Source organism: Papilio machaon, chromosome 21 (genome assembly GCF_912999745.1).
Source record: "Papilio machaon chromosome 21, ilPapMach1.1, whole genome shotgun sequence".
Lineage (NCBI taxonomy): Eukaryota > Metazoa > Arthropoda > Insecta > Lepidoptera > Papilionidae > Papilio > Papilio machaon.
In genome coordinates, this window is record NC_060006.1 from 1755757 (window position 1) to 1778366 (window position 22610).

General features: G+C 32.5%; 5 protein-coding genes across 6 annotated transcripts in view; 2 read left to right on the forward strand and 3 right to left on the reverse strand.

The window, feature by feature from the left end:
• LOC106709879 (flotillin-2) overlaps nt 1-3281 on the reverse strand; it is a 179334-nt gene extending 176053 nt beyond the window's left edge. Inside the window, exon 1 of the mRNA XM_014501782.2 lies at nt 2842-3281. Within this exon, the coding sequence (XP_014357268.1) occupies nt 2842-2890 (49 nt within the window). The 5' untranslated portion in view covers nt 2891-3281. The remainder of the gene's footprint in view (nt 1-2841) is intronic.
• A 320-nt stretch (nt 3282-3601) lies between these two features.
• On the forward strand, nt 3602-8670 carry LOC106709869 (serine/threonine-protein phosphatase 4 catalytic subunit). Of its 2 annotated transcripts, none has more exons than XM_045683172.1 (7): nt 3602-3706; nt 3861-4036; nt 4381-4533; nt 5317-5435; nt 6479-6660; nt 7425-7614; nt 8394-8670. In XM_045683172.1, the coding sequence occupies exons 2-7, from the start codon at nt 3887-3889 to the stop codon at nt 8521-8523; spliced, it is 924 nt and encodes a 307-aa protein (XP_045539128.1). In that variant the 5' UTR covers nt 3602-3706; nt 3861-3886; the 3' UTR covers nt 8524-8670. The 2 variants fall into 2 exon arrangements, with proteins under 2 accessions (XP_045539128.1, XP_045539129.1); XM_045683173.1 differs by lacking the exon at nt 3602-3706 and adding an exon at nt 3724-3785.
• Nucleotides 8671-12308: 3638 nt separating this feature from the next.
• LOC106709941 (NAD-dependent protein deacylase Sirt4) lies at nt 12309-14910 on the reverse strand. Its single transcript, XM_014501872.2, has 4 exons — nt 14616-14910; nt 14121-14311; nt 13362-13589; nt 12309-12650 (listed from the first exon to the last, which is right to left on the reverse strand). The coding sequence occupies exons 1-4, from the start codon at nt 14776-14778 to the stop codon at nt 12330-12332; spliced, it is 903 nt and encodes a 300-aa protein (XP_014357358.2). The 5' UTR covers nt 14779-14910; the 3' UTR covers nt 12309-12329.
• Nucleotides 14911-15226: 316 nt separating this feature from the next.
• On the forward strand, nt 15227-16084 carry LOC106709942 (elongator complex protein 5). Its single transcript, XM_014501873.2, has one exon. The coding sequence runs from the start codon at nt 15329-15331 to the stop codon at nt 16082-16084; it is 756 nt and encodes a 251-aa protein (XP_014357359.1). The 5' UTR covers nt 15227-15328.
• A 915-nt stretch (nt 16085-16999) lies between these two features.
• Nucleotides 17000-22244, reverse strand: LOC106709843 (eukaryotic translation initiation factor 4H). The gene is made up of 6 exons (XM_045683212.1): nt 22170-22244; nt 21755-21878; nt 20788-20969; nt 19793-19905; nt 18621-18827; nt 17000-17730 (listed from the first exon to the last, which is right to left on the reverse strand). Exons 1-6 carry the CDS (start codon nt 22217-22219, stop codon nt 17585-17587), a joined length of 822 nt encoding a protein of 273 aa, XP_045539168.1. The 5' UTR covers nt 22220-22244; the 3' UTR covers nt 17000-17584.
• Between the last annotated feature and the right edge of the window lie 366 nt (nt 22245-22610).

A 22610-nucleotide genomic window follows, 5' to 3' on the forward strand; every position in this document is an offset into this window, starting at 1 on the left:
GACGTGACAATATATAAATAAAATGTACTTCTTGTGAAGACTTAAGTTTTTTATTCATAGAATAAACATTGGTTCCTTCACTAATTAATCGAAAGGAACTTCGTTCCATCCGGGTGTCCCTTGACACCTCTCAAGTTTTTTTTATTTTATTTTAGCTAAGGACCCACGAACAGACTTATCATTTTTTAGGTACTTTTTATTTATTAATATAGATTTATTAATAAAACTTCTAACATCAGAGGAAACTTATTATAACATTGATAAATAAATTATATAAACAATCCAGTGATACATCTCAACGCATCAAACCATACAACTGAGATGCCTTCGATAACTTCTATCATCTAATGATCTATCGTCCGATCTATTGTTATATGTTAAATCAAGTTAAATTACTCTCAGTGTATAGAGCATAAGTTACACGACATAACGAAAACAACCGATCGCGGGTGATGTCTTCTCTCTTTCTTATCACCTATAAAAGCGTTATAGTTAATTAGTAAGAATATGGTTTTGAATTATTTTCAACGACATTCGATTAGTTTTAAAATAAACTTTCGATATACGTAATAAAATCGATGTCTTTTTGTAAAGGTCACTTGTGGCAACATTTCATAAATTTAGTATAACACAGTTTAACATTATTTCACTAACATAATTATTTTATCTTTTTCCTCATTCCTTCTCCTTTTGTCGTATACTTTTTTTTGTAAACAAACAAATTATCTTCGCTATTGTCTTTGCGCAGCGCACGTGCATCCCCGACCATTAGAAGGGTTGGGGCCATAAATCCATCGAGTTCGTTATCGCATTCTCTGTGCGGCTGTCCATTTGATCCTTTGTTCATATTTTTGTTGTTTTTAAAATTATTTTTCGTTGACTATGAAGAAGCCCCAAAAAAACAAACGACGGTAATAAACACCTAAATCCTTTTTGTTTTTGAGGAACGTTTATTGCGTGCACATTTCGTCTTTCGAATTTTTAAATTTATTTTTCATTGTTTGTTTCTTATCTACGCAATGACAAAAAAATCCTATTTGTACGCTTTTTCAAATGAACCATAAACTATTTTTTAAATATTTTTTGTTGTCTTTAAACTCCAAAATTAAAATAAACATTTTTGTCTGCAACAAAGTTTAGTTGTATTTTAGGTACGACGTTGAAGAGTAATCTCGATTATTTTGATTGCAATTCAACGCAGAGTTTATCTCTTTTAATAGGTTTTGCGTCTCACGTATAACAATTATTGTATTAAGAGTAAAGTGTTTTCGAACCTTATGTTGATTTTATAACAAAGTCTTTTTCTAAAAAAAGTGATTTTAAATAAATGAAAACCAGTTTTAATGTGAATAAAATGTAATAAAGACTTTTAGAGATATTTGTGTAAATGTGAAATAATTAATAAACTTTGAAGGTGTCTAGCGCCTAAGCTTCGCAATTTTTGATAGAGGTAAGTTTGTTTAAATCGTCACTATTTTCTAACAAGGATTCTGTGGTACTCTTTTGATCACGTCTATCCCGGCCGCTCGGTGTATTGTATTTGTATAACATGCATCACACTCGCTCGCTCTCGTTCTCTCTCGTTCTCGGTCACCATTCGACTCGCCGACGGTCGCCGAACATAGCCGAACTTACGAATGTAGCCTGATGCATAATTTAAATAAAATGACAACACGTCAATAAGTGTCTATTGTAACAATTAACGGACTAAATTAACGGAAGTAGAATTTAACGGAAGTTAACAAGAGCGTTAACACTTTTTGAATTTAACTTAAAAGTTAATCCGTTAAGGAAAATTTTAACTTCGTTAATTAACGATTAACGGATTAACGAGTTAATGCCCACCTTTGTCTCAGTTAATTCTGTTCTAATATACTCCAAATCCAAGACAGCGTCGAGAAGGCGCGCTATCGAGAAAAGTTACTCTTGTTATCAGTTATTCTATTCTACTATGATGTCAGGTCTATTAACTAGCCGCTGCCTCTGTCATTTCGACGCCTCTATGAATACGATATCTTTACAAACTCTACAATGCGTTCGAGACATTTTGAGTACATGAATGGTACTTTGTTTTAGTAGTCGTTATTCACAGTAAGAGCCTAGAAGTCATTTTATTAATTTAAGATGTTATAGTAAAACATAGCAATAGCAATAGCTCTTTAGTCGTAAATACACGGTACTATGGTGGGTATGTACTGTAATGTAGTTTATGACTCATAGATGCTAAGCCAAATTTAGATTGATTAAACTTCAGATGTTTTATGATAGTTAACAGGTATTCAACCTTTTTACACTTTATTTTTTTTATTAAGGTGGCAAACGAGTAAGCGGAAACCTGAATTCGCCGCGAAATTGCAGATGCATTGCCTATCTTTTATCGACGGAGAGTATTTCCCCTTCCTATTCGCGTAAATATTTCATTGAACAATGAACTTTGTAAAAACATAAGCACCTACTCATAGAATAATCAATAAACAGAAGATCGTTCTGTAGTGTATCACTCTGTGGCCTTCAGCAGTATAACAAACAATAGGCACTTATATTGACATTGAAAAAAGTAGTAATTACGACTCATTAAGCGGAATGGTTGATGGTCCTAAATAAACTTTTAATTTACTAATGGTTATCTCAATTAAATAAAAAAATACATAGATATAAAACAGTTTTACATTTACAAAACCGATATAAAAGCAACAAAGTAAACGATAAAACATGTTTTTATAATCAAAAAATTAATGTTTACGTTATTTACGGTAACATCTTCACAACATAAAATCTCGATTCTCAAAAAGTACACTTAAATAATCAAAATGTTGTTATAAGGAAAACACCGTAAATTACCTGAGACTATAAGCGCCTCATTTGGCCCAACAGTGTGAATATTGCCCATATTTCTCCACAAGATACACCAAACACTTAACAAACACTGTATCAATATCAATAACTACAATACACGACGTTAAGTATTTAAAATCTCGACCTCGATAGTTTGTAAACGGATTTATTTACACGATCACTAAAAAATAGTATCGTAATAATGCTACAGTACGTTTTTGTAGTTGTCAGATTGATTGTCAAAAAAAACATTCAAAACTCATGCGCGCGCATCCCACAACGGCAGACATATTTGTACGTTCTACGTCTCCGCATTCAAAATAATTTAGTCAAAATTCCAAATGAGATAATGTTTTCGATAATTGACATTTGCTACCTGTAAGCTATTGTAAGAAATATCCAATAAATATTTAATAATCGTAATCCTCATTCGCATGAATGAAATATTTTCATGAGTCATATATTCTACTTCTGTGATTTTGTGTCATTGTCGTGTCATTTTGATTTTGACATTTTAATTTATGGTTTTCGCCGCTCAAAGATTATGTAACGTCGATAGTGATGCAAAATGTCCGAAACATTCTTATTATTTCACCTTTTCAAAATAAACACAATATTTAACATTTAGATAAATTACATAAGATAATCCAGGCTTTCGAATTTTGTTTACTGGTTTCAATATTTATATTGACTTGAAGAAAGATACCACACAAGGAAAATCTTTGATAAACTGAAAAATTTTTTACTCTACTCTATGGTATATACTAATTGTGAATTGTGATTGTTTGTGAAGTGTGAAGTATTTTGTGATTTTTAACGCTAATGCTATTATAAACGACTTTTCTTAAACACTAAGAGGGAAAAAAGTCTTGTGAGTATTATATTACAAAAGAATAATTCACTTTTAATAAAGACAATACAGGTCAACTCTTCTTCAAAACGAATTGACGGTATGCAACAACGACCACGAAGCTTTTTGACCACATTATACCCTCTAAGATTAAACGTTTTTATTTGAATTGCAGCTGTAAGTAAACTAAATATACATAAAATGTCTGATACAAGTGACCTGGACCGTCAAATAGAACAATTGAAAAGATGCGAAATAATAATGGAGGCGGAGGTTAAAGCACTTTGTGCGAAAGCCCGCGAGATTCTTGTAGAAGAAAGTAATGTGCAACGAGTAGATTCACCAGTTACGGTAAATTTTAATCACAACAATATTGACATTACATACGTATCAATATTTTATATAGTTTCCTTTTTTGGAACAGTAATTGTCCTACTTTAACATATTCTAAGTAACTTGTTGTAAATTTTTAAATAGCAATAAACCTGACTGGCTTTAGCCCTATCACAATGGAATTAACATACACACAGACTTCCATACATAAAATAATACTTACATGCCTATGAAAAGAAAAAAAATACTCTCTTGTAAGTCGGGATATAATTTGGATGTGTTACATTTAACAAGTGATATAATATTTTTTATTAATAATAATTCCAGGTAGACCAATTTAGAAACCTGTATTTCATTTACAGGTTTGTGGTGACATTCATGGACAATTTTATGACCTCAAAGAGTTATTTAAAGTAGGCGGTGATGTACCAGAGACTAATTATCTGTTTATGGGTGATTTTGTTGACAGAGGCTTTTATTCAGTAGAAACTTTCTTACTATTACTTGCATTGAAGGTAAATATTGTCATATTTATTATGTTTGTAAACATTATCTATATATATAAAAGAAAGTCGTGTTAGTTACACTATTTAAAACCCAAGAACGGCCGAATCGATTTGACTGATAATTGGTGGGCAAGTAGCTTAGAACCAGGAAACGGACATAGGATAATTTTTACCCCGTTTTCTATTTTTTATTCCGCGGGGACGGAGTCGCGGGTAAAAGCTAGTATGTTATATTGAGAAGAATATGTTAGGTAATTGTAGCTATGGTGTCTTACTCATAAGATAATATGTAACATCTATCCACCCATTACTTATTAGTACAGTAAATTTATGACTTGTACATAATTGAAGTGTGTAGACAGGATATAAATCATTTCAAATAGCCTAAATATTCAATCATCATCAGCTCACTATACATCCCCACCGAGGGTCTTAGAGCCTCCCCAAGTTACGGGTGACTAGGCCATAGTCAACCACGCTGGCCCAGTGTGGGTTGGTTGACTTCACACATATCTTTGAATTTCTTCTCAGATATGTGCAGGTTGCATCACGATGTTTTCCTTCACCGTAAGAATGTCGGATAAATTTACATATGTAAATCTTAAAACACATTGGTACATGGCGGGATTTGAACCCCAGACCTACAGATTGCAAGTCAAGTGCTTAACCCCTGAACCACCAAATTACTGTATTATTTAAAAAAATCTCTGTTTTGGAAGTTTTCAAGTTATTGAAGTTTGCTTTAAACAGGTTCTATTGAATGTTAATATGAACAAATTCTATTATTTGCAGGTCCGTTATCCAGATCGTATCACATTAATCCGTGGCAACCATGAATCCCGTCAGATTACACAAGTTTACGGGTTCTATGATGAATGTTTGAGGAAATATGGTTCAATTACTGTGTGGAGGTAATTAAAAATTAATATGAATTCAAATACAGTTGAACCTAGATTAGAAACCTGTAAAAGCAAAATTTATTGTCTGGTCCCAACAGACAACCTCCAAAAGAGAAAAACTCGGGATGCAAAGAAATATTCTATCAGTGTGAAACATACCAATGTCTCTTCAAGCTTATCCAGGTTCAACTTTATAATGAACTAGCTCTGGCCCGCGATTCCGTCCGCGCAGAATTAAAAAAAAAATCAACAAGTATCCTATGTGTTCCTCCAGACTATGATCTAAATTTATGCGAAATTTCATCGAGATCCATTGTGCCATTCTTGAGATACATTCAAGCATCCATCCATCCATACATTCTCATTTATAATATTAGTAAGGTTATGTAACTAACAGTTGCCCAATTCTTTGAGATAGAAATAGCTTAATAAATAAATATTAAGCTAAAGTGATAAAAAGAAACTTATATTAAATTATTCAAACTTTCGTGAGACATTATCATTAAATAATATAGGTAAACTAGTCGGTGACAACATCGGACATATGTAAGTGAGTGTTTTAGCCGTTCCAATATTAGAAACTTTTTGTTAACATTAGTGAAATTTTTAAATTAGATCAGTAAGGATGAATAAGGAACACTGGTGTATTATGTCATGTATCCCTTTAAATCAGTGCTTCCCAACCTTTTTGGATCCATGTCCCATTTTTCAGGATTATTGCCCCCTTATAAATTTTGTTTAGAAATAAATTTCTCTCGAGGCCTAAATTTACAATGTTAGAGAAATAATTAAATACAACTTTTGGCTGACTAGATCAATTTCATATAAAATTTTTAAACACGAAAACACATATGTGTGTAATAGTTTAAATGCAAAGGATTTTTGTCTCTAAAACGTTTTATGTACTTTTTTGAAATGGCTATCATTGTAAGGATGTAGCCTTAAGTTTTTAAATCTCCGAATTTTAAACACTGCTTTAAATCCTATCAATACGTAAAATTGTGTTGCGACATACTTCAATTTTCATGTTGAAACAAGTTTATTGTATTTTAAAGGTATTGCACAGAAATCTTCGACTATTTATCACTATCAGCCATAATTGATGGACGGATATTCTGCGTGCATGGTGGCCTGAGTCCATCTATACAGACACTCGATCAAATACGTACGATCGACCGTAAACAAGAAGTACCACATGATGGACCTATGTGTGACTTATTGTGGAGTGATCCGGAAGGTATGGCATTTAGTTAATCTTTTGTATAATACATAGATAATAATATGTTTTTGTATGTAAACAGTGGAAACCCACATTATCGTTATAATTAAAAAAAATATTAAGTAGTCTATGTGTTCCTCCAGACTATGTTCTACATCTGTGCCAAATTTCATTAAGATCCGTTGAGCTGTTCAGGAGATACCTTCAAATAAACATCCATCTATCTAAACATTAACATTTTTTGTTTTAGTAAGATATACAGGGTGGTTTTGAATTAGCGGAAAAAATTATGGTGTCACATAAAATATAAAATTAATATTTAAAAAAAAATCTACTTATTGGTTGATTGCAAAAGAATATACCAGTGTGTACACACACAAAGAAAATGCTTGTAATAATATTTTCCTCTCCAGTGTCTTGTCCACGCTAATAAAAGAAAGTATTGTCACCATGTTTTTACAAGATTTATTTTAATTTGTTAATCACTTTGTTTTTGTCGAGTTAAAAAATATAATGACTATATTAAAGATTGAAGTATTCTACATTACCTGATCCTTTTTTCCGGTAATAAAAAAAAAACCTGTATAATTTCAATCAAATACCAAAATTAAGTAAACAGATTAACTAATCAGTAAAAGTAAAGAATAACTAATTCTTACTAATTTAAATACAAAATGTATGGATAGATAGTTAGTTTAGTGAAAAAAAAATATGATTTAGACAAAAAAATGTGCAATTCTGTCTAGAAAAAAATTAGAATAAAGTGTACGGTGTAATTCCAGACACTCAAGGGTGGGGGGTATCACCTCGTGGCGCAGGCTACCTGTTTGGCTCGGATGTGGTGGCGCAGTTCAATGTATCCAATGATATAGACATGATCTGCCGCGCTCACCAGCTCGTCATGGAGGGCTACAAGTGGCACTTCAATGAGACCGTACTCACAGTCTGGTCCGCACCCAACTATTGCTACAGGTTAGTAAGAGTAACTAAGTGATTGTCAAAAAAAAGTTTTTTTTTTCATATGTGATTTTGTTGACATTTAATCAAACAAATTTGATAGTTCTCTGGTGCTTTAATTGTATTTATTATTAGGAATGAACAAGCAAAAGCTGGTTTCTGCATATACTTTGGGCATTTATAAATTTTAGCATGAAATGTTGGTCTAGTCTTTGAAATTTAGTATATTCAAGTGATCTGTTCACATTAACCCCTTACTGCATAGGAAGCCATTTACCGTCACTTTGTAGTTTAGGTTTAAAGAATTTATTCTCAAAAAAAACAAACTAAAAGCCACTTACATGAGAACAATATTGCACACTATACATAATACAATATGATCGCCATTTTAGTTTTTCTTTTTTAAATAACAATAATACGATTTTTATTAAATTATTCTTCAAATTAGATTAGCATTTCTTTGTCAATATACAGTATTATTTTCTGTTCATCGAAGTATTTTTTTTTCTTGAAGAGTTTTTTTCTTTTTTCTTTAATAGATCTAAATAAACTCATATTTGAGGAAACAATATTTTTTTTAACACGCTACCTTCATAATAAATGCAGTAAGGGTTCAAATGGTTAGTTGATTCCAAAAGAGCGGCATTAAATTTGTATTCTTCACCAAATTGTCACATAAGTGCAGTCTGGTTTATTGTCTATATAACACATTCAGTGCCACCGACTTGTCCAGTTCAATTAATAGTAAAATTTATAGCACTGAATGTGTTAAAACCTATTATTGATTCCATCAGATGTGGCAATGTAGCGGCTATCCTAGAACTGAATGAGAATCTCCAACGTGAGTTCACAATATTTGAGGCAGCACCGCAGGAGTCCCGAGGTGTACCCTCAAAGAAACCACAAGCGGATTACTTCTTATAATGTTAAATATAGACAATTGTGGACGCCGGATGAATAGAGACGTAGTGATACAACAACTTTAACGTGTTTAGTGATTGAACGAGTGTTTCCTTTTTTCTAAGACCAATGTGAATGCTTTCTGTGTGTTATTAAATAATGCTTTTTATATGATGGATAATAAATATTTCATTACCTAATAATACTGAAACAGTAATTTTATAATATTTAAAAAAAACCTGATTTAACACTAAGAAGAAGATATCAAAGAAAATCGTGTTAGTTACACTATTTATAACACAAAATCGGTCGAACTGATTTAGCTGAAAATTAATGGGGAGGTAGCTTAGAACTAGGAGACGGACATAGGAACTTTTTTTTTATCTTGTGTGAATTTTTTTTATTCCGTGCGGACGGAGTCGCGGGTAAAAGCTAGTTAATAGATAAAGCTAGTCCTTTAAACTCTACTAGTTGTCGTACATTCATGGAAATTCAGCCACAATTCTTAATTGGTTTTTTTTTTTTATTTCATTTTTGTCACAGCTTTATGCTCTTTTGCACATTAACTTGAAATGTATAAAAATTTCAACTTTATCTATTCTCAGTTTTTCAATTAAAAAGGGGACAATGTTTTCGTTTCATAAATTAATAACTAGCATTTGTCCGCGATTTGGTCTGCCCGAAATTAAAAAGAAATCTAGGAATAAATATAATCTATGTCGCTTCACAACAGTGAAAGAATTTTTTTTAAATCGCTTCAGTAGTTTCGGAGCCTATTCAATGCATACAAACAAACAAGGAAATCTTTCCTCTCATAATATTAGGCTATGAATATGCCCAACAAATATAACTTTTTTTTAAAATAAAACTTAAGAGTATATATTAAACTACTAAAGTATAATTAACATATAATATAAAATATTTCAATGTACATCATATAAAATGCATTATTTTTTATAAATATGTTTTGTCATTAATTTTTTTTTCAACAAATAGCTATGCAATTGAAATCTTATTCTTTTACTCACTTTATTATCTTAATTTGATCGTTGTAATGTTAAATTTTGCTATGAACATTTCTTAAGGCACTATTTTTAAGGATAAACTTAGAATTTGACTGTATTGACACTTGAGTTACAGTCGAACCAGGATAAGGGAGAGTCCACGAAACTGCGATATATTTCTCATGTATAGAGGTTTCTCTCTAACCCGACTCTCGCTGATCCAGTTCTCCAAGTGTCATTGCAGTTCTATGGCAACAGTTGCACGTTTACAAATGTAGTGTATAGTAAGACATCAAAGTAGAACCATTTAATAGTTAGACTCCGTTTCCACTAAGCGAACTTTTTATCGTGAAAATTTTATGCAACCAAAGCCGACTGTGACATAGAAGGTAACGCAACATTCAGTCGTATTAAACGATAGTCTGTTGTAACTGTTTGTGTCGGAACTTAATTTTGGTCGCCATAACCGATATGTCACTTTTTTATTTCTTGCTATTTCTACTAACTTATAAACAACACTACATCGTTTAAAAAGACTAGTTATTATGATTAAATATTGTACTCTTCTATGTTGTTGTAACCAGTTTTTAGTTCTTTTGAAAATTAATTCGTTGAAAATAGGTTCTACTTTCATGTCTAATTTTGTTATTTCAATGTCATTATTATAATTGTATATTATATTCCATAATTAGAATAAATAAAGTTATCGGAATACAAAACAATTCACTGCCAATATTAGAGATTAACTTTAGTACTGTTCATTACGAGTGCAGTGACACTTGTTTTGACATCTTTTACATAATCTTTGACAAAAGACAAGTGTGACTGAAATCGTAACACAGTTACTTGGTCTGAAAAATACCTAGAGATACTTAGAAATGTTGTAATCAGTTACTTTTGATAAATGTACTACAGTCATTTCTTTAACTGTGTTACTACCTTTAAAGATGACTTTCTGTCACTCTCAGAAACCTATGGTCAAGCTAGACTATTATCTGACACGGTGAGATAGTCAAACTAAGTTATGACAGCTCACTCCTTGATCTAGAGACCATAGATAAAAAATATTTCTCTGTGGTATAGACAGACAACTTATCTGACCTGGTGGGATCAAAATTTTTAATGACAACTCAGTAGCGCCATGTCAATGTCAAAAAAGTTTCATATGATTTTTTTAACTGTAGATGTCTTGTATGTTTTCTTTTATGGCATTTTCTGAGTGTTTTATATATTTTGTGACTGAAGTAAACGTAGCTGCGCCTATTACTGGCTCACTAAACTTGTCGAAGTAATCGTTGGTTTCTGAGACTAAAAACATCCGTCATACCTCTCGTTATCTTTGACATTACAGTAATAACACTAATATGTTTCATACAGGGATTTTTCTTCTTAGAAACCAATGATAATTTAGGTTTCTCACGCAAAAACAACGCTGAAGACTACTTTAGTGACTATGACATAGGGGAATGGTAATTTGTTAAATTAAAAAAAAAATGAATTGAAGGAAATTTTGTTGGCTATAATAAATACCTCAGGTACAAAATAGAAATAAAGTTAAAGTCTGCTATTGCTATTTGTTGTAAAAAATATACGTCATTGTCACTGACCTATTGTAAACTTCGCCAGTTTATAATCTGACTAGATTTACTATACTGTACACAAAATGCATCTCTGTCGGTTTCAAATACAGTGATAATTGACCTGTTTCAGCATAAAATGTGCATTTTTGTTAACTTTGGAGTCGTAAGTCCTATTATAAATTAACGGAATTACAAATTGTACGGTGACTTGTGAAATGACTTAATGTAAAATTAAAAATAAATCAAATTAAATCTCTTAAGAATGCTTTCAATTACATAGGGATAATATAATTATTAAGATGTGTAATAACTTGGTATCGTGAATGTGGTTAGATTAATCACTTAATGCTTAAATAAACTTAATTCAATTATTTTTTTTTAGTATCAAGTAGTGTATTTCTTATTTAACTTATATTTTTTAATCAATTGTTCCTTTACTGAACGTTTCCACTGCTGAAACAGCTGTACAAAAATATACTGTGTTTTAAAAAAAAAAACAGATGTTTTTGTGTTAGTGCATCGCCAGTCGATATCCAAGGTTATATTTAAAATTAGATAAATACGAAGTCAGACATGTTTTAAGACCATTTAAGGTAATCGGCACTAAAATTATAGGTTATTTTTGACGAAAACTAGACATTTTAATTGAATAACAAAGCTACCTTAAGTCTCGATATTTGACTTTAAAATTTCATATAAAATGTGATCTCAAATTTACTAAAGTACCGCACTCTTCTCTTTTGATTAGGATACATTTTTGTCTTCCTATTTGATTACAACACGAGTACAATAACAAGTAAGGAAGAAATGTTGTTGCGATAAGTAATTCGAATTACATTTTTTTTCTCCCTCCCAAAATAATGTTGCTACGCTGTACTGTTAATCTTGTTCAATTATTTTTGAGACTTGATCAGACTCGTGTCTCATGTTATCGTGCCTGTATAGTACCTATATTTGATTTAAACAAGTATTTGAATTTGAACAAACTGTTTATTACCTCAAAATATATGGCTCAAGCAAAGAATGTCTGTGCAGTTTGATTTATGTAATTATACATTTGGTATGAAATAAAAAAAAAACTAAACAACCATTTTATGGTATATTTTATTTTCTATCCACACAATACCACTTAAAATATTTTATTCAACAGAGGTAGAATATAAATCACATAATTAGAATTTTTTTTTTAAATAATTATTGTTTTTAACAATTTTTAACAACAGATCCAAAAACATTAACGTTGAAATCAAATCGTATTATGTAAATTCATCAATATATTGCTACATTTAGTGGATATTTTTATATCCACAATATTGTCAGCTCTGGTTGGTCCAATATTCAAAATGGCCACTTCTTTCTTTTCCTCCTTAGCTTGTAATATTATTCTATAACTCGAATACACTGTTAGACTTGAACCTAATACAAATATAGCATCACTGTCACTCACTTCGCTCCTAACCTTTTCTACTCGTTCTTTCGGCACATTGTCACCAAAGAACACTATATCTGGTTTCAAAGGACCTTGGCATTTCGGACACAATGGTACTCTGAACTTTTCAATTTGTTCCTGAAAAACAAAACATCTTAAGATGTGATAGTTAAGATATAACCTGAGAAATGTGCGAAATGTTTAATTCTTTTACTACAATTTTAGCGAAACTCTTATGTTTTAGACTTTAAGAAAAACATATATTATCTTGGGAAGAGAGAGAGAGAAATAACAATATATGTTTGTATAAGTATTAATTAATAGAAATCTTTAGAGAGAAATTAAATGAACACTTTCACACCTAAAATGATAGGCTGGTTTGAAAAAACAAATGCCAAACCTACTTAATTAATGAATATGACATTACTAGATGTCATCCTACTTTAGTACATACTACTTGGTAGGTAGGTAAAACTTGATAAGTAGTCTATGTGTTCTTCCAAACTATGTTCTACATCTATTCCAAATATCATCAAGATCCGTTGAGCCGTTCCGGAGATACCTTTAAACAAACATCCGCCCATCCATCTAAACCAGGGATTCCCAAAGTGGTCAATATCAAACTTAAAGCATTGCTATTTCTCACTCTGTCTTCTATTGACCTAAGTCAGAATGAAAAATATAAATATAATAACAATAATTGATCTTAAAAGTAGATAATTTGGCCATGGGGGCTTAGATAACGGTTCATTTTGGAAAAGGGGGTCACTTGTCCAAAATACTTTGGGGATCCCTGATCTAAACTATCGTATTTATAATATTAGTAAGATAATCATTTAGTCTACTTACTCTAGACAATTCAACATCTCCATCGGGCCTGATCATCGTAACACTATTCTCCATATCCGGATTCTGCTGCATCATTGTCTCCTGCAACTCGTACCTATCCACTTCATAAGTACATTGTAAACATTTAACTATGTAACCAGTACCATGTAGCTCAATGATATTCTCCGAACCTGCCTTATGATGAAGGCGATCAACATTTTGTGTCACTATTGCACTCACTTTGTTGATCTGCAAAAATAGTTGTATCAAAATAGAATCTCACAATCTAGATCTCATTTTCAGGGGCTCAAAACCTACTCCAAGTTAGGGATAGCTACAGATATAGACTTTAATTATAAGTTTACGTAAAGCTGGGTATCCACTATGTTCGCGAACCTCTTGCGGTCCGCGCTCTTGCAACATCTCCGCATTGTGGATACGTTTGCGAACTTGGAGCGCGTACGGTGCGGGTAACGCTAAATTGGGCGAACACAAAGGGGAGCTCAATCTGTTCGTGGACGCGCGCATGCAAATTCCTATGGAGATATGCGTACCCGTCTCCATCAGAGCGGTTACGGGACCGCGGAGAGAAGAGGTTCGCGAACATAATGGATACCCACCTTAATATAACAGCTAAAATTATCACACAATTACAAAGAAAGAATAAAAATACACAGAAAAAATATTTCTCCAATTTACAATAGTCAAATATTTGGAATACTATTTTTTATTTTATGATTACTGTAAATGAATTATTGTAACTTCCATGAAAATATATACCTTTTCTAATTCTCTAATAGCATAATGTGTAGCATTTGGCTGTACTGCACTAAATCTGGGCCACCCCACAAAGTTTCTGGCCCAGTACCTTTGTCTCACTTTAGGATATTTCACAAACTCTTGATACTGTACTGGTTTGTGATTACTTCTTGCATATAAACCAACTTCCTCCGATCTGTAGTCAGGTATTCCTGGAAATATTGAGTATACTTTACAAATGAAGTTAAATATTTTATGCTGCTTTCATTTTTTTTATGAAAGTGTTCATTCATGAATGAGATGGCTGGTAGAATTTAGTGTATTAAGATTAATGAAGGTATTTCCAGTCTTTCTTTTATGTTTTTCTTATGATCTTTAAAACGTAGATTATTTGAAAAAGCACATCGGCCTAATACTATTAGTGCTGATAGTTTTAAATGGTGTGAGACGGTTATTGTTAAAATATTAGTGTTTATAATAAAATCTTATTACATGATCCATTATCCACGTACGAACCAGATTCTGTAGATATTCCAGCGCCAGTGAGTATTAGTATTTTCTTATGACGACTTATAAAGTATCTTATTGTTTCAAAATCTTTTTCAACTGGTGGTTTGTATGCAGGTACAAATGCTGTACGCCTTATTAGCATTTTAAACGGACTAATTTGATTCAGCATGACGAATTTTGTACTCTTCGAAAGACTAATTTGTTCTACAACGTTTTGAGCAAAGAATTAATCACTTTACTATATACTATATTTACATATAAAAAGTAATTCCAAAACTATTTCATATTCAATTTTATTTTAAATATTATAAACAGCGCAGTTTCTATATTTTTTTAATAAATAAAACCATTCAACACCATTGACACTTGATTATTCTTCATCTATGGATTTCACAATGACAACTTGACAACAAATCCATCGCATTTTCGTTTCACGCCTTAAGCTATATAAAGTTATTTTATAATTGTATTTTCTATTAAATTATAAAGTATGCAAAGCATACCAGTAATCCTAAATCTATTTTGTTTATTTAAGAGACAGTAAAATTTAAAAAACACTTCATTATTATTTTAAGGTAGCGACGATGTATAAACGTATTATGGTAATAACGACAACGATGAAAATGACATATAACCTCAAAAACAAACAGGATGGTTTTAATTTTGTTGTTTTAGGGTTTATAATATATCTGTCTTGAAATTAAGGTGTTGAATTCAATATGACTTTATTGAAATTACGTTCGGCACCAGTCGTCCTGATTGAAGATGATTACAACATCAATATTTTACCTCTAGTAACTAGTTTAGTAGAAGACAAACTAAAAATAAACTTATTTTCCTATGAACAATCTATCAAACTATGGGAAAAGGTGTTTCAAAACCAAGCCGTCGAGTACTACCAAGAATTTGATCCAGAGAGTTATATTGAATGTATAAAACAACCTTGTCATGTTTTCATAGATTCCGTTACTCAAATGTCCATGCATATGGGTTGGCACAAATGTTTGACGTACATAAGAAAACTTAAAAGCCACGAAAATGTTGTTAAACTAATACTAGTACTGCATAAAGATTGTATACAAATGCATTCCAAATTACAAAAACATTTAATGCACTTGGCACATGCTACTATTACGTACAGTGAAAATAACCCCTTTCAAATAGCAGTACAAATAAAATTAGGCAATAAGTTCGTAAAAACAGAGGAACTATTGTCCTATGACAATATTACATCCATGTTAAAATGTGAGAGAATAACAAAGGAGGTGATAAAAGATGAAGAGCCAGCTAAACCAAATCCGGGCAACCTCACAACATTTAAAATAGAGGTAGATCAAACGCAGCAATTGGAGAAGCATAATCTGAAGTTGCCATATATGAGTAAAATAAATGAAGGCAAAAGTAAAGTTTATTATGAACCAGATGCAGTTGATGACTGGGATGAGGAAGACCCAGATGAAGATCTTGATATTTAATAAAGTATATAATCAAAAATTGTTTTTTTATCTCCTTCATGCTCGCTTGGCTACTATAGGATGGGTGTTTGTTCCCATAACTATGTCCAGTAGTGAAAATACCACTTCACTGTTTTTGTTTTTTATCACACACCATGAATCCAGGTGTCAACCTTTTTTGCGATGTCAAAACCACACCAGATTGCTCTTAACTATTCTTCGACTTACTATATATATACTTTACCTGTTAAGTAACTCACAATATTTAGTCATGTTTTTTGCAGTATTGACCACTGCCAATATACTAATTTAATGATAGGAGTTAATAGAGATATGCCCAATTTTATAATTTTTTATATTTGTGAGAAGTTAGCGAGCGTCGGTGGCTCAGGGGCTAAGCACTTGACTTGCAATCTGCAGGTCCTGGGTCCGAATCCCGCCATGTAACAATGTGTTTTTCGATTTACATATGTACATTTATCCGACGTTCTTACGGTGAAGGAAAACATCGTGATGCAACCTGCACATATCTGAGAAGAAATTCAATGATATGTGTGAAGTCAACCAACCCACACTTGGCCAGCGTGGTTGACTATGTCCTAGTCACCCCTAACTTGGGGTAGGCTCCGAGCCCCTCGGTGGGGACGTATAGTGAACTGATGATGATGATGTGAGAAATTAAATGATGCAATCTTTACTTTATTTTTGGTATTCATCAGCTCTTTTCTATGTGTAGTTTCTTCTGGTTATTGAATATATTTATGAGAATTGGTAGGAATTTCAGTTGCATTAGGATATGGTAGACAAATTCTCGGTTACAAAGAGTTCACTTTTTATTAATTTTTCTATTATCCATTACAATTTTGCGATTTTTTTTTCCACCGCCACGTTACTTATACATTTTATTACAATTAAACAATATTTCATTATTAATAAAGTAGAAATACAAGTACGTGGAAGTTAAATTTATTAATGACACAATAATTACATCATATTCTCAACTCTTAAAAAGTATTCATTTATAAATCACTTAATCAATGTTTAATTTTTCACGACCTAAGGAACAAAATAAAAAAATATTTTATTACAACAGAGAATCAAACAGAGAACTCTTCGATAGCCACGAAGGTAGTGTAGATAAAAAATAATTATGTATTCACCACATAGAATAAACGAAATGTAAATAAGTATATATTTTGGAACGCAATAAAACCGAATCCGCTCAAAGCTGAATTGATAAAAAGAACACTAGCATTTGACATCGAAAATTTCGACGTTCACTTGAAAAGCACTCAAGGAGAATATATCAAAGACACAATAAAGCTAACAAAATACAAATACGATAATCATTTACAACCTAACAAAGAGCCTTCAATACCGCGTGCGCGTGCGCGTGCGCGTGCGCTGCGTACTGGAGGTAGACGATGATTAGCGAGCGTCGTAACGAATCATATACACGAGGGGTGAGTGGAGCGCGGTGCGAGGCGGGAGAGGCGGGAGAGTCAGTGCCGGGCGAGGCAGTTACTCTCCGGCCAGCTCCTTGAGCCGCTCCTCCCGCGGCCGCGCGCCGCCAAATATCGAGGAGGCCTGGCTGGTGGAGGCCAGCGAGTTCACCGGCTCCTTCACCGTCCTCGGCTGCAGCTGCAGCTTTGGTCTGCCCGTCGTGTCTGCACCATAACATAAACATCCATTATGCACACTTTTACTGAAGGAAACTTTTTTAGGAAAACATAAATTTTAATTTTTATATACTACTATAGTCCGGTCGCGGAGCACGAAGAATTTCGTACATTGAACTCGCATTACCTGTCTCTGTCACTCCCGCGTAAATACAATTAGTCTCGCTCGCACAGAAAGAAAGGCCGCCGTCCTCAGGGATTGTAAACTTTTAGTTTGTTTGTTTGCATAATAAAAATTTTATGGGCTCCGTTAGAAGGATTACCAAAAAGGTTAATTATTGGATAGTTCGAAATGAACAATCGAAACGAATATTTGAAAGACGAAAGTGCAGGCAACATCATCTATTTTATTGCCGGCTTTCCGATAGTTACTTTTTGGTTTTAAAATATTATGCAAATGAATTCTTCACTTCTCGAAATTGAACAATAGAGCAAAGTAACAGTTACTCCGAAACAGAGGAATCGGATTCTGATTTTTGATTTTTTATTATTAGATACTTGTCTAGATTTTTATTACTTGTATTATTAAATCTAAATAAATGATTTATATAATAATAATAACTATATTTTATAAGTTGGTAATTTTTCTTTCTCCTTCAAATAATTCATGTAAACCGCACTAAATACAAAATAGTTTGTAACCTCTGTCAGTAGGTAAAGAGGTCATTGTACGAAATTCTTCCTGCTCCGCGACCGGACTATAGCTTTTACCCGCGACTCCGTCCGCGCGGAATAAAAAATAGAAAACGGGGTAAAAATTATCCTATGTCCGTTTCCTGGTTCTAAGCTACCTGCCAACTAATTTTCAGTAAAATCGATTCATTAGTTTCTGTATAAACTTGTATATATGCATGTAAACGTATGCGTGTAGCACTGACCGGGTCTTGCAGGCGGCATGTCGTCAAACTGGCGACGCGGCTTGGCAGGCGGGGGAGCTGCAGGCCCACGAGCGCCCATACGGCCCCAATCGCCGCGCGGCTCCTCCCCGCCGCGGCCACGCTCGCCGCCACCCCCACCCCCACCCCCACCACCGCCGGCGCCCCACCGCTCACCACCACTGCCCGAGGACCCGCCTCGCTCTCGCTCTGAAACGAAACATGTGCACTTTGAATAGACAGAGAGCTATATATACTTTGATGAAATTATCACCAAAACTTAATATAATCGCCAAACAAACTGTCAGGTGAGGCGATCAAATCTGGATCCAGGTCACCTTTTGGAATCTTCTGAGTGATGATTGTGAGTGAATTTAAAAATCTTACATTTTACATAGTTTTGGTCAAATTATTGATATTGCTTTCAAGATTTGGTTTATTCAACATCGAACACTTTTGTCCAACTTACCTTATAACTTAGAGAATTCTAAAGTGTAAAAGGTTAATATAAGCAAGTGAAATGGATGAAAATATTTTCAAAATTAATGAAATATGGTGATTTAATAGAACCCATTACCAATTAAATTACAGTATGTTTCAAATAAAGATATATATGATCCCTCACCATTTAGTGATATTCATTTTATGAAATAAGTAGGGTCAGTAAAACTGAATTTAAATGTTTAATCTGTAAGATTTATATTAATTATGAACGAATGGAATTAAAAGCTTTTTAAACACCTTGTATTAGTTATATATGAAAAAAATTAAAATGAAAATGAAATGAGTTAACATTATATGCTAGTATTTGACATAAAATGAAATTAAATCTTTAGCTAAAATTAGTATACTTTGAAATGAAATTATATGAACACATAGATTTTAAGCTTTAGTTATTATGACTGCAAAGAGAGAATACTTGTTTTGAAACATAAATTAGTTAATTATACGACTCTATATGTCACATTTAATGTGCATACAATAATTTGAATGTAAATACTGAATGTTTGAACATAAGTCTTACGTGAACGTTTCGGCATTGTGAACACTGAAAAAGTACAATAAAAAAAGTTTTCTCTCTATGGTTTGAAATGAGTGGTTAGTGTTACCATGTGTGAACCCTCCACCCTGGCGCGGTCCTCTGCGGTCGGGCCCATCGAAGTGGTCGTACGTACCACGCCCCCCGCCGCCGCCGCCCCCCGCACCGCCTCCTTCCCGCCGGAACCCCCCGCGCCCGTCGCGCCCGCCGTCGCGACCGTCGCGCCGCCCGCGGTCGAAACCACCTCCTCTGTGTTGCAATATAAAAGGTTTAAAACTACCAAAATTTAATTAGGTAACATTTTCAGTTTCTCTATGGATAACAATATGACATAAGACAGTCAATAAATAGCAAATATGCTTAACATAGCCTAACTCTAAGAATTGCCATCCATTAAAAGCATTTTTTTTTCGCCAGCTTAAATAAAAGACGAAAGTAGGAGTGGTGGAATTATAATTTTTTTAGCATCACTAATAATTTGTTAAATTATAAAATTTATGTTGATAATAATCTTAGATCAAAATAAACTAAGATTAAAATATGATTCACTTTTTAATTAAAATTAAATGTTAATATAATTCAATTGAACATAGACAAATTATGAAAACATTACATTCTTGTTGGAATAATGTTTTGTACTGTCTGTAGTGAAACCCCTTGGATAAAAAGGTATAAAACCAAACCTTATAATTCATAGATTCTTCTCAATGACTTAAAAATCGCTACACTTAAAAAAAAAGAAAGATTTACATATACTAACAGGCTTATTACATAATATATAGCATGGATATACAATTTACAGATGATAAAAAATGTTTTGATTATATATTTTATTTATACTAAAGGCAGCTAACAATCAAGCAGCCACTTGTTTGAAGATATCTCTAACTATATGTTGCATTAAATCTACAATATTTGCATTTATAAAAGGACTAGCTGTCGTCCATGACTCCGTCCGCGTGGAATTAAAAAAAAAACATAAAAAGTATCCTATGTGTTCTTCCATCTACATCTATACCAAATTTCTTTGAGATCCATTGAGCCGTTCTGGAGAAACCTTCAAACAGACATCCATCCATCCAAACATTCGCATTTAAAATATTAAGTAAAATAATATAAATTATATTTTACCTGTCATTTCTTTTCTCTTCGGCCACATCAATTTTTACAAGATTACCATCTACAATTAGTACACCATTCATTTCAATTGCTTTAACCAAATCATCCAAGTCTTCAAATTCAACGTAACAAAATCCTTTGAATTTATCTGTTTCTTTGTCCATAACAAGCCGAACATTTTTGATGGACAGATTCTGAAACAAATACAAAAAATTGGTAGACTCTTGTATTAATTAATTATATATGTTAAAAACCTTCCAATTTTAAGCTTGTGCCAGGATATGATTCATAATACTAAAAGGGATTGTACTTGCGGTAATTTATGACCATTTAATCTGAAATAGTCTTCACAATCTAGTTATTGAGGCTTCAAATTTAATAGTATCATGAAATTCGGTATTTAGGTATACTAACAACTGTCCTTTTAATACATTTTACCTTTACAATAATAATTACTGCACCTTCGGAGTTTTTATTTATAGTGTAAAGTTTGTTAATTGTATGTTATTTTTATTTTAACCATTTCTTTATACTAATATTCTTACTTAAATAAAATCAATTTGCAATATGTTATAAAAACCTACACATAAACATGTACTGTAATTCCAGATGCAGTTTATTCATCTATTTATATGTTTGTATTTGGATGTAAAAGTCATATTTCAATACTTATCATATAATTTAAAAACTACAAGGAATAGTTATATATCATTACTTCAGCATAGTAACTATCAAATGCAATGTTAATAGTCATATATGTGATGACATAATCAGCACTGAAACTGGATAATAAACAAGATATAAGAGTTCAATGTCATTCAAACTTTCTGATACAAAAATTCAGAATTAGGACACAATTAAGTAATGATAGCAATAGTTTACACACAGAATTACGTGAAATCATCATCAGATTTTATTTTATAAGTCATTAAATGTGTGTAGTTTGAAACATAAGTGATAACAAACCAAAATTACTCACGGGAAAAATTCTGTTAATATCACCCTGGATAAGGCCAGAGGGTAGGTTTCCAACATACGCCTTGTAAGGAGGCTCGGTAGGTAGCGGACGCCCGCCAAGATTCCTTCTACCGCCTCCAAAGTCCCTGTACGCATTATGAATTTATAACCTATAAATTTTGTTAAATGCAGCATTTTGATTAAATCTAATCATACAAATGTACACGGGATTGTAAAGTAGTGACGTAAATAATTAATATTCACACGATTCTCTAAAATATCACTTTTTTACAATGTGAATTTAACGGTGTGAAAAAACAATGTTAAAGCACTGCGCGCGAGAGAAATAATGTTTTTTCCAAAATATTTGACCTATTGCCTATTAAATACAAGTAAATTTGAAGCGAAGTTTTAAATGTATTTTTAAAATTAAATACCTGGGATTACCATCGTCAAATCCACTACGTCCTGCCATGTTTAGAAACATGGAATAATAATTGCGCGCGCATCTCTTTCTGGATATGCCTAAAATGTAGATAATCTATAAAGACCTTTCTTTCTAAAATAATAATTAAGAAACGAATATAAAGAGAACATTTATTAATTTAGAGGTTTCTTCTGCCTAAATATGTACGAAAAATATTTTATTAAAAGTTGTAATTTATTGGTGCTTATAAATATGGGCCTTTTTTAAAATTAAAATTAATTTATGTCTACCTCATCTAAGCAAAATCTATTCCTATTCCTTAGGATTAGGGACATACCCAGACTTTAAAATTCTATTTTACAACATTATAATATTGCGAAGTTAGTTGAAATACTTATTCTCAAACTGTTTGTTACCAATTCCGTCACACTAAGATTGCCAAGTTCTAGTA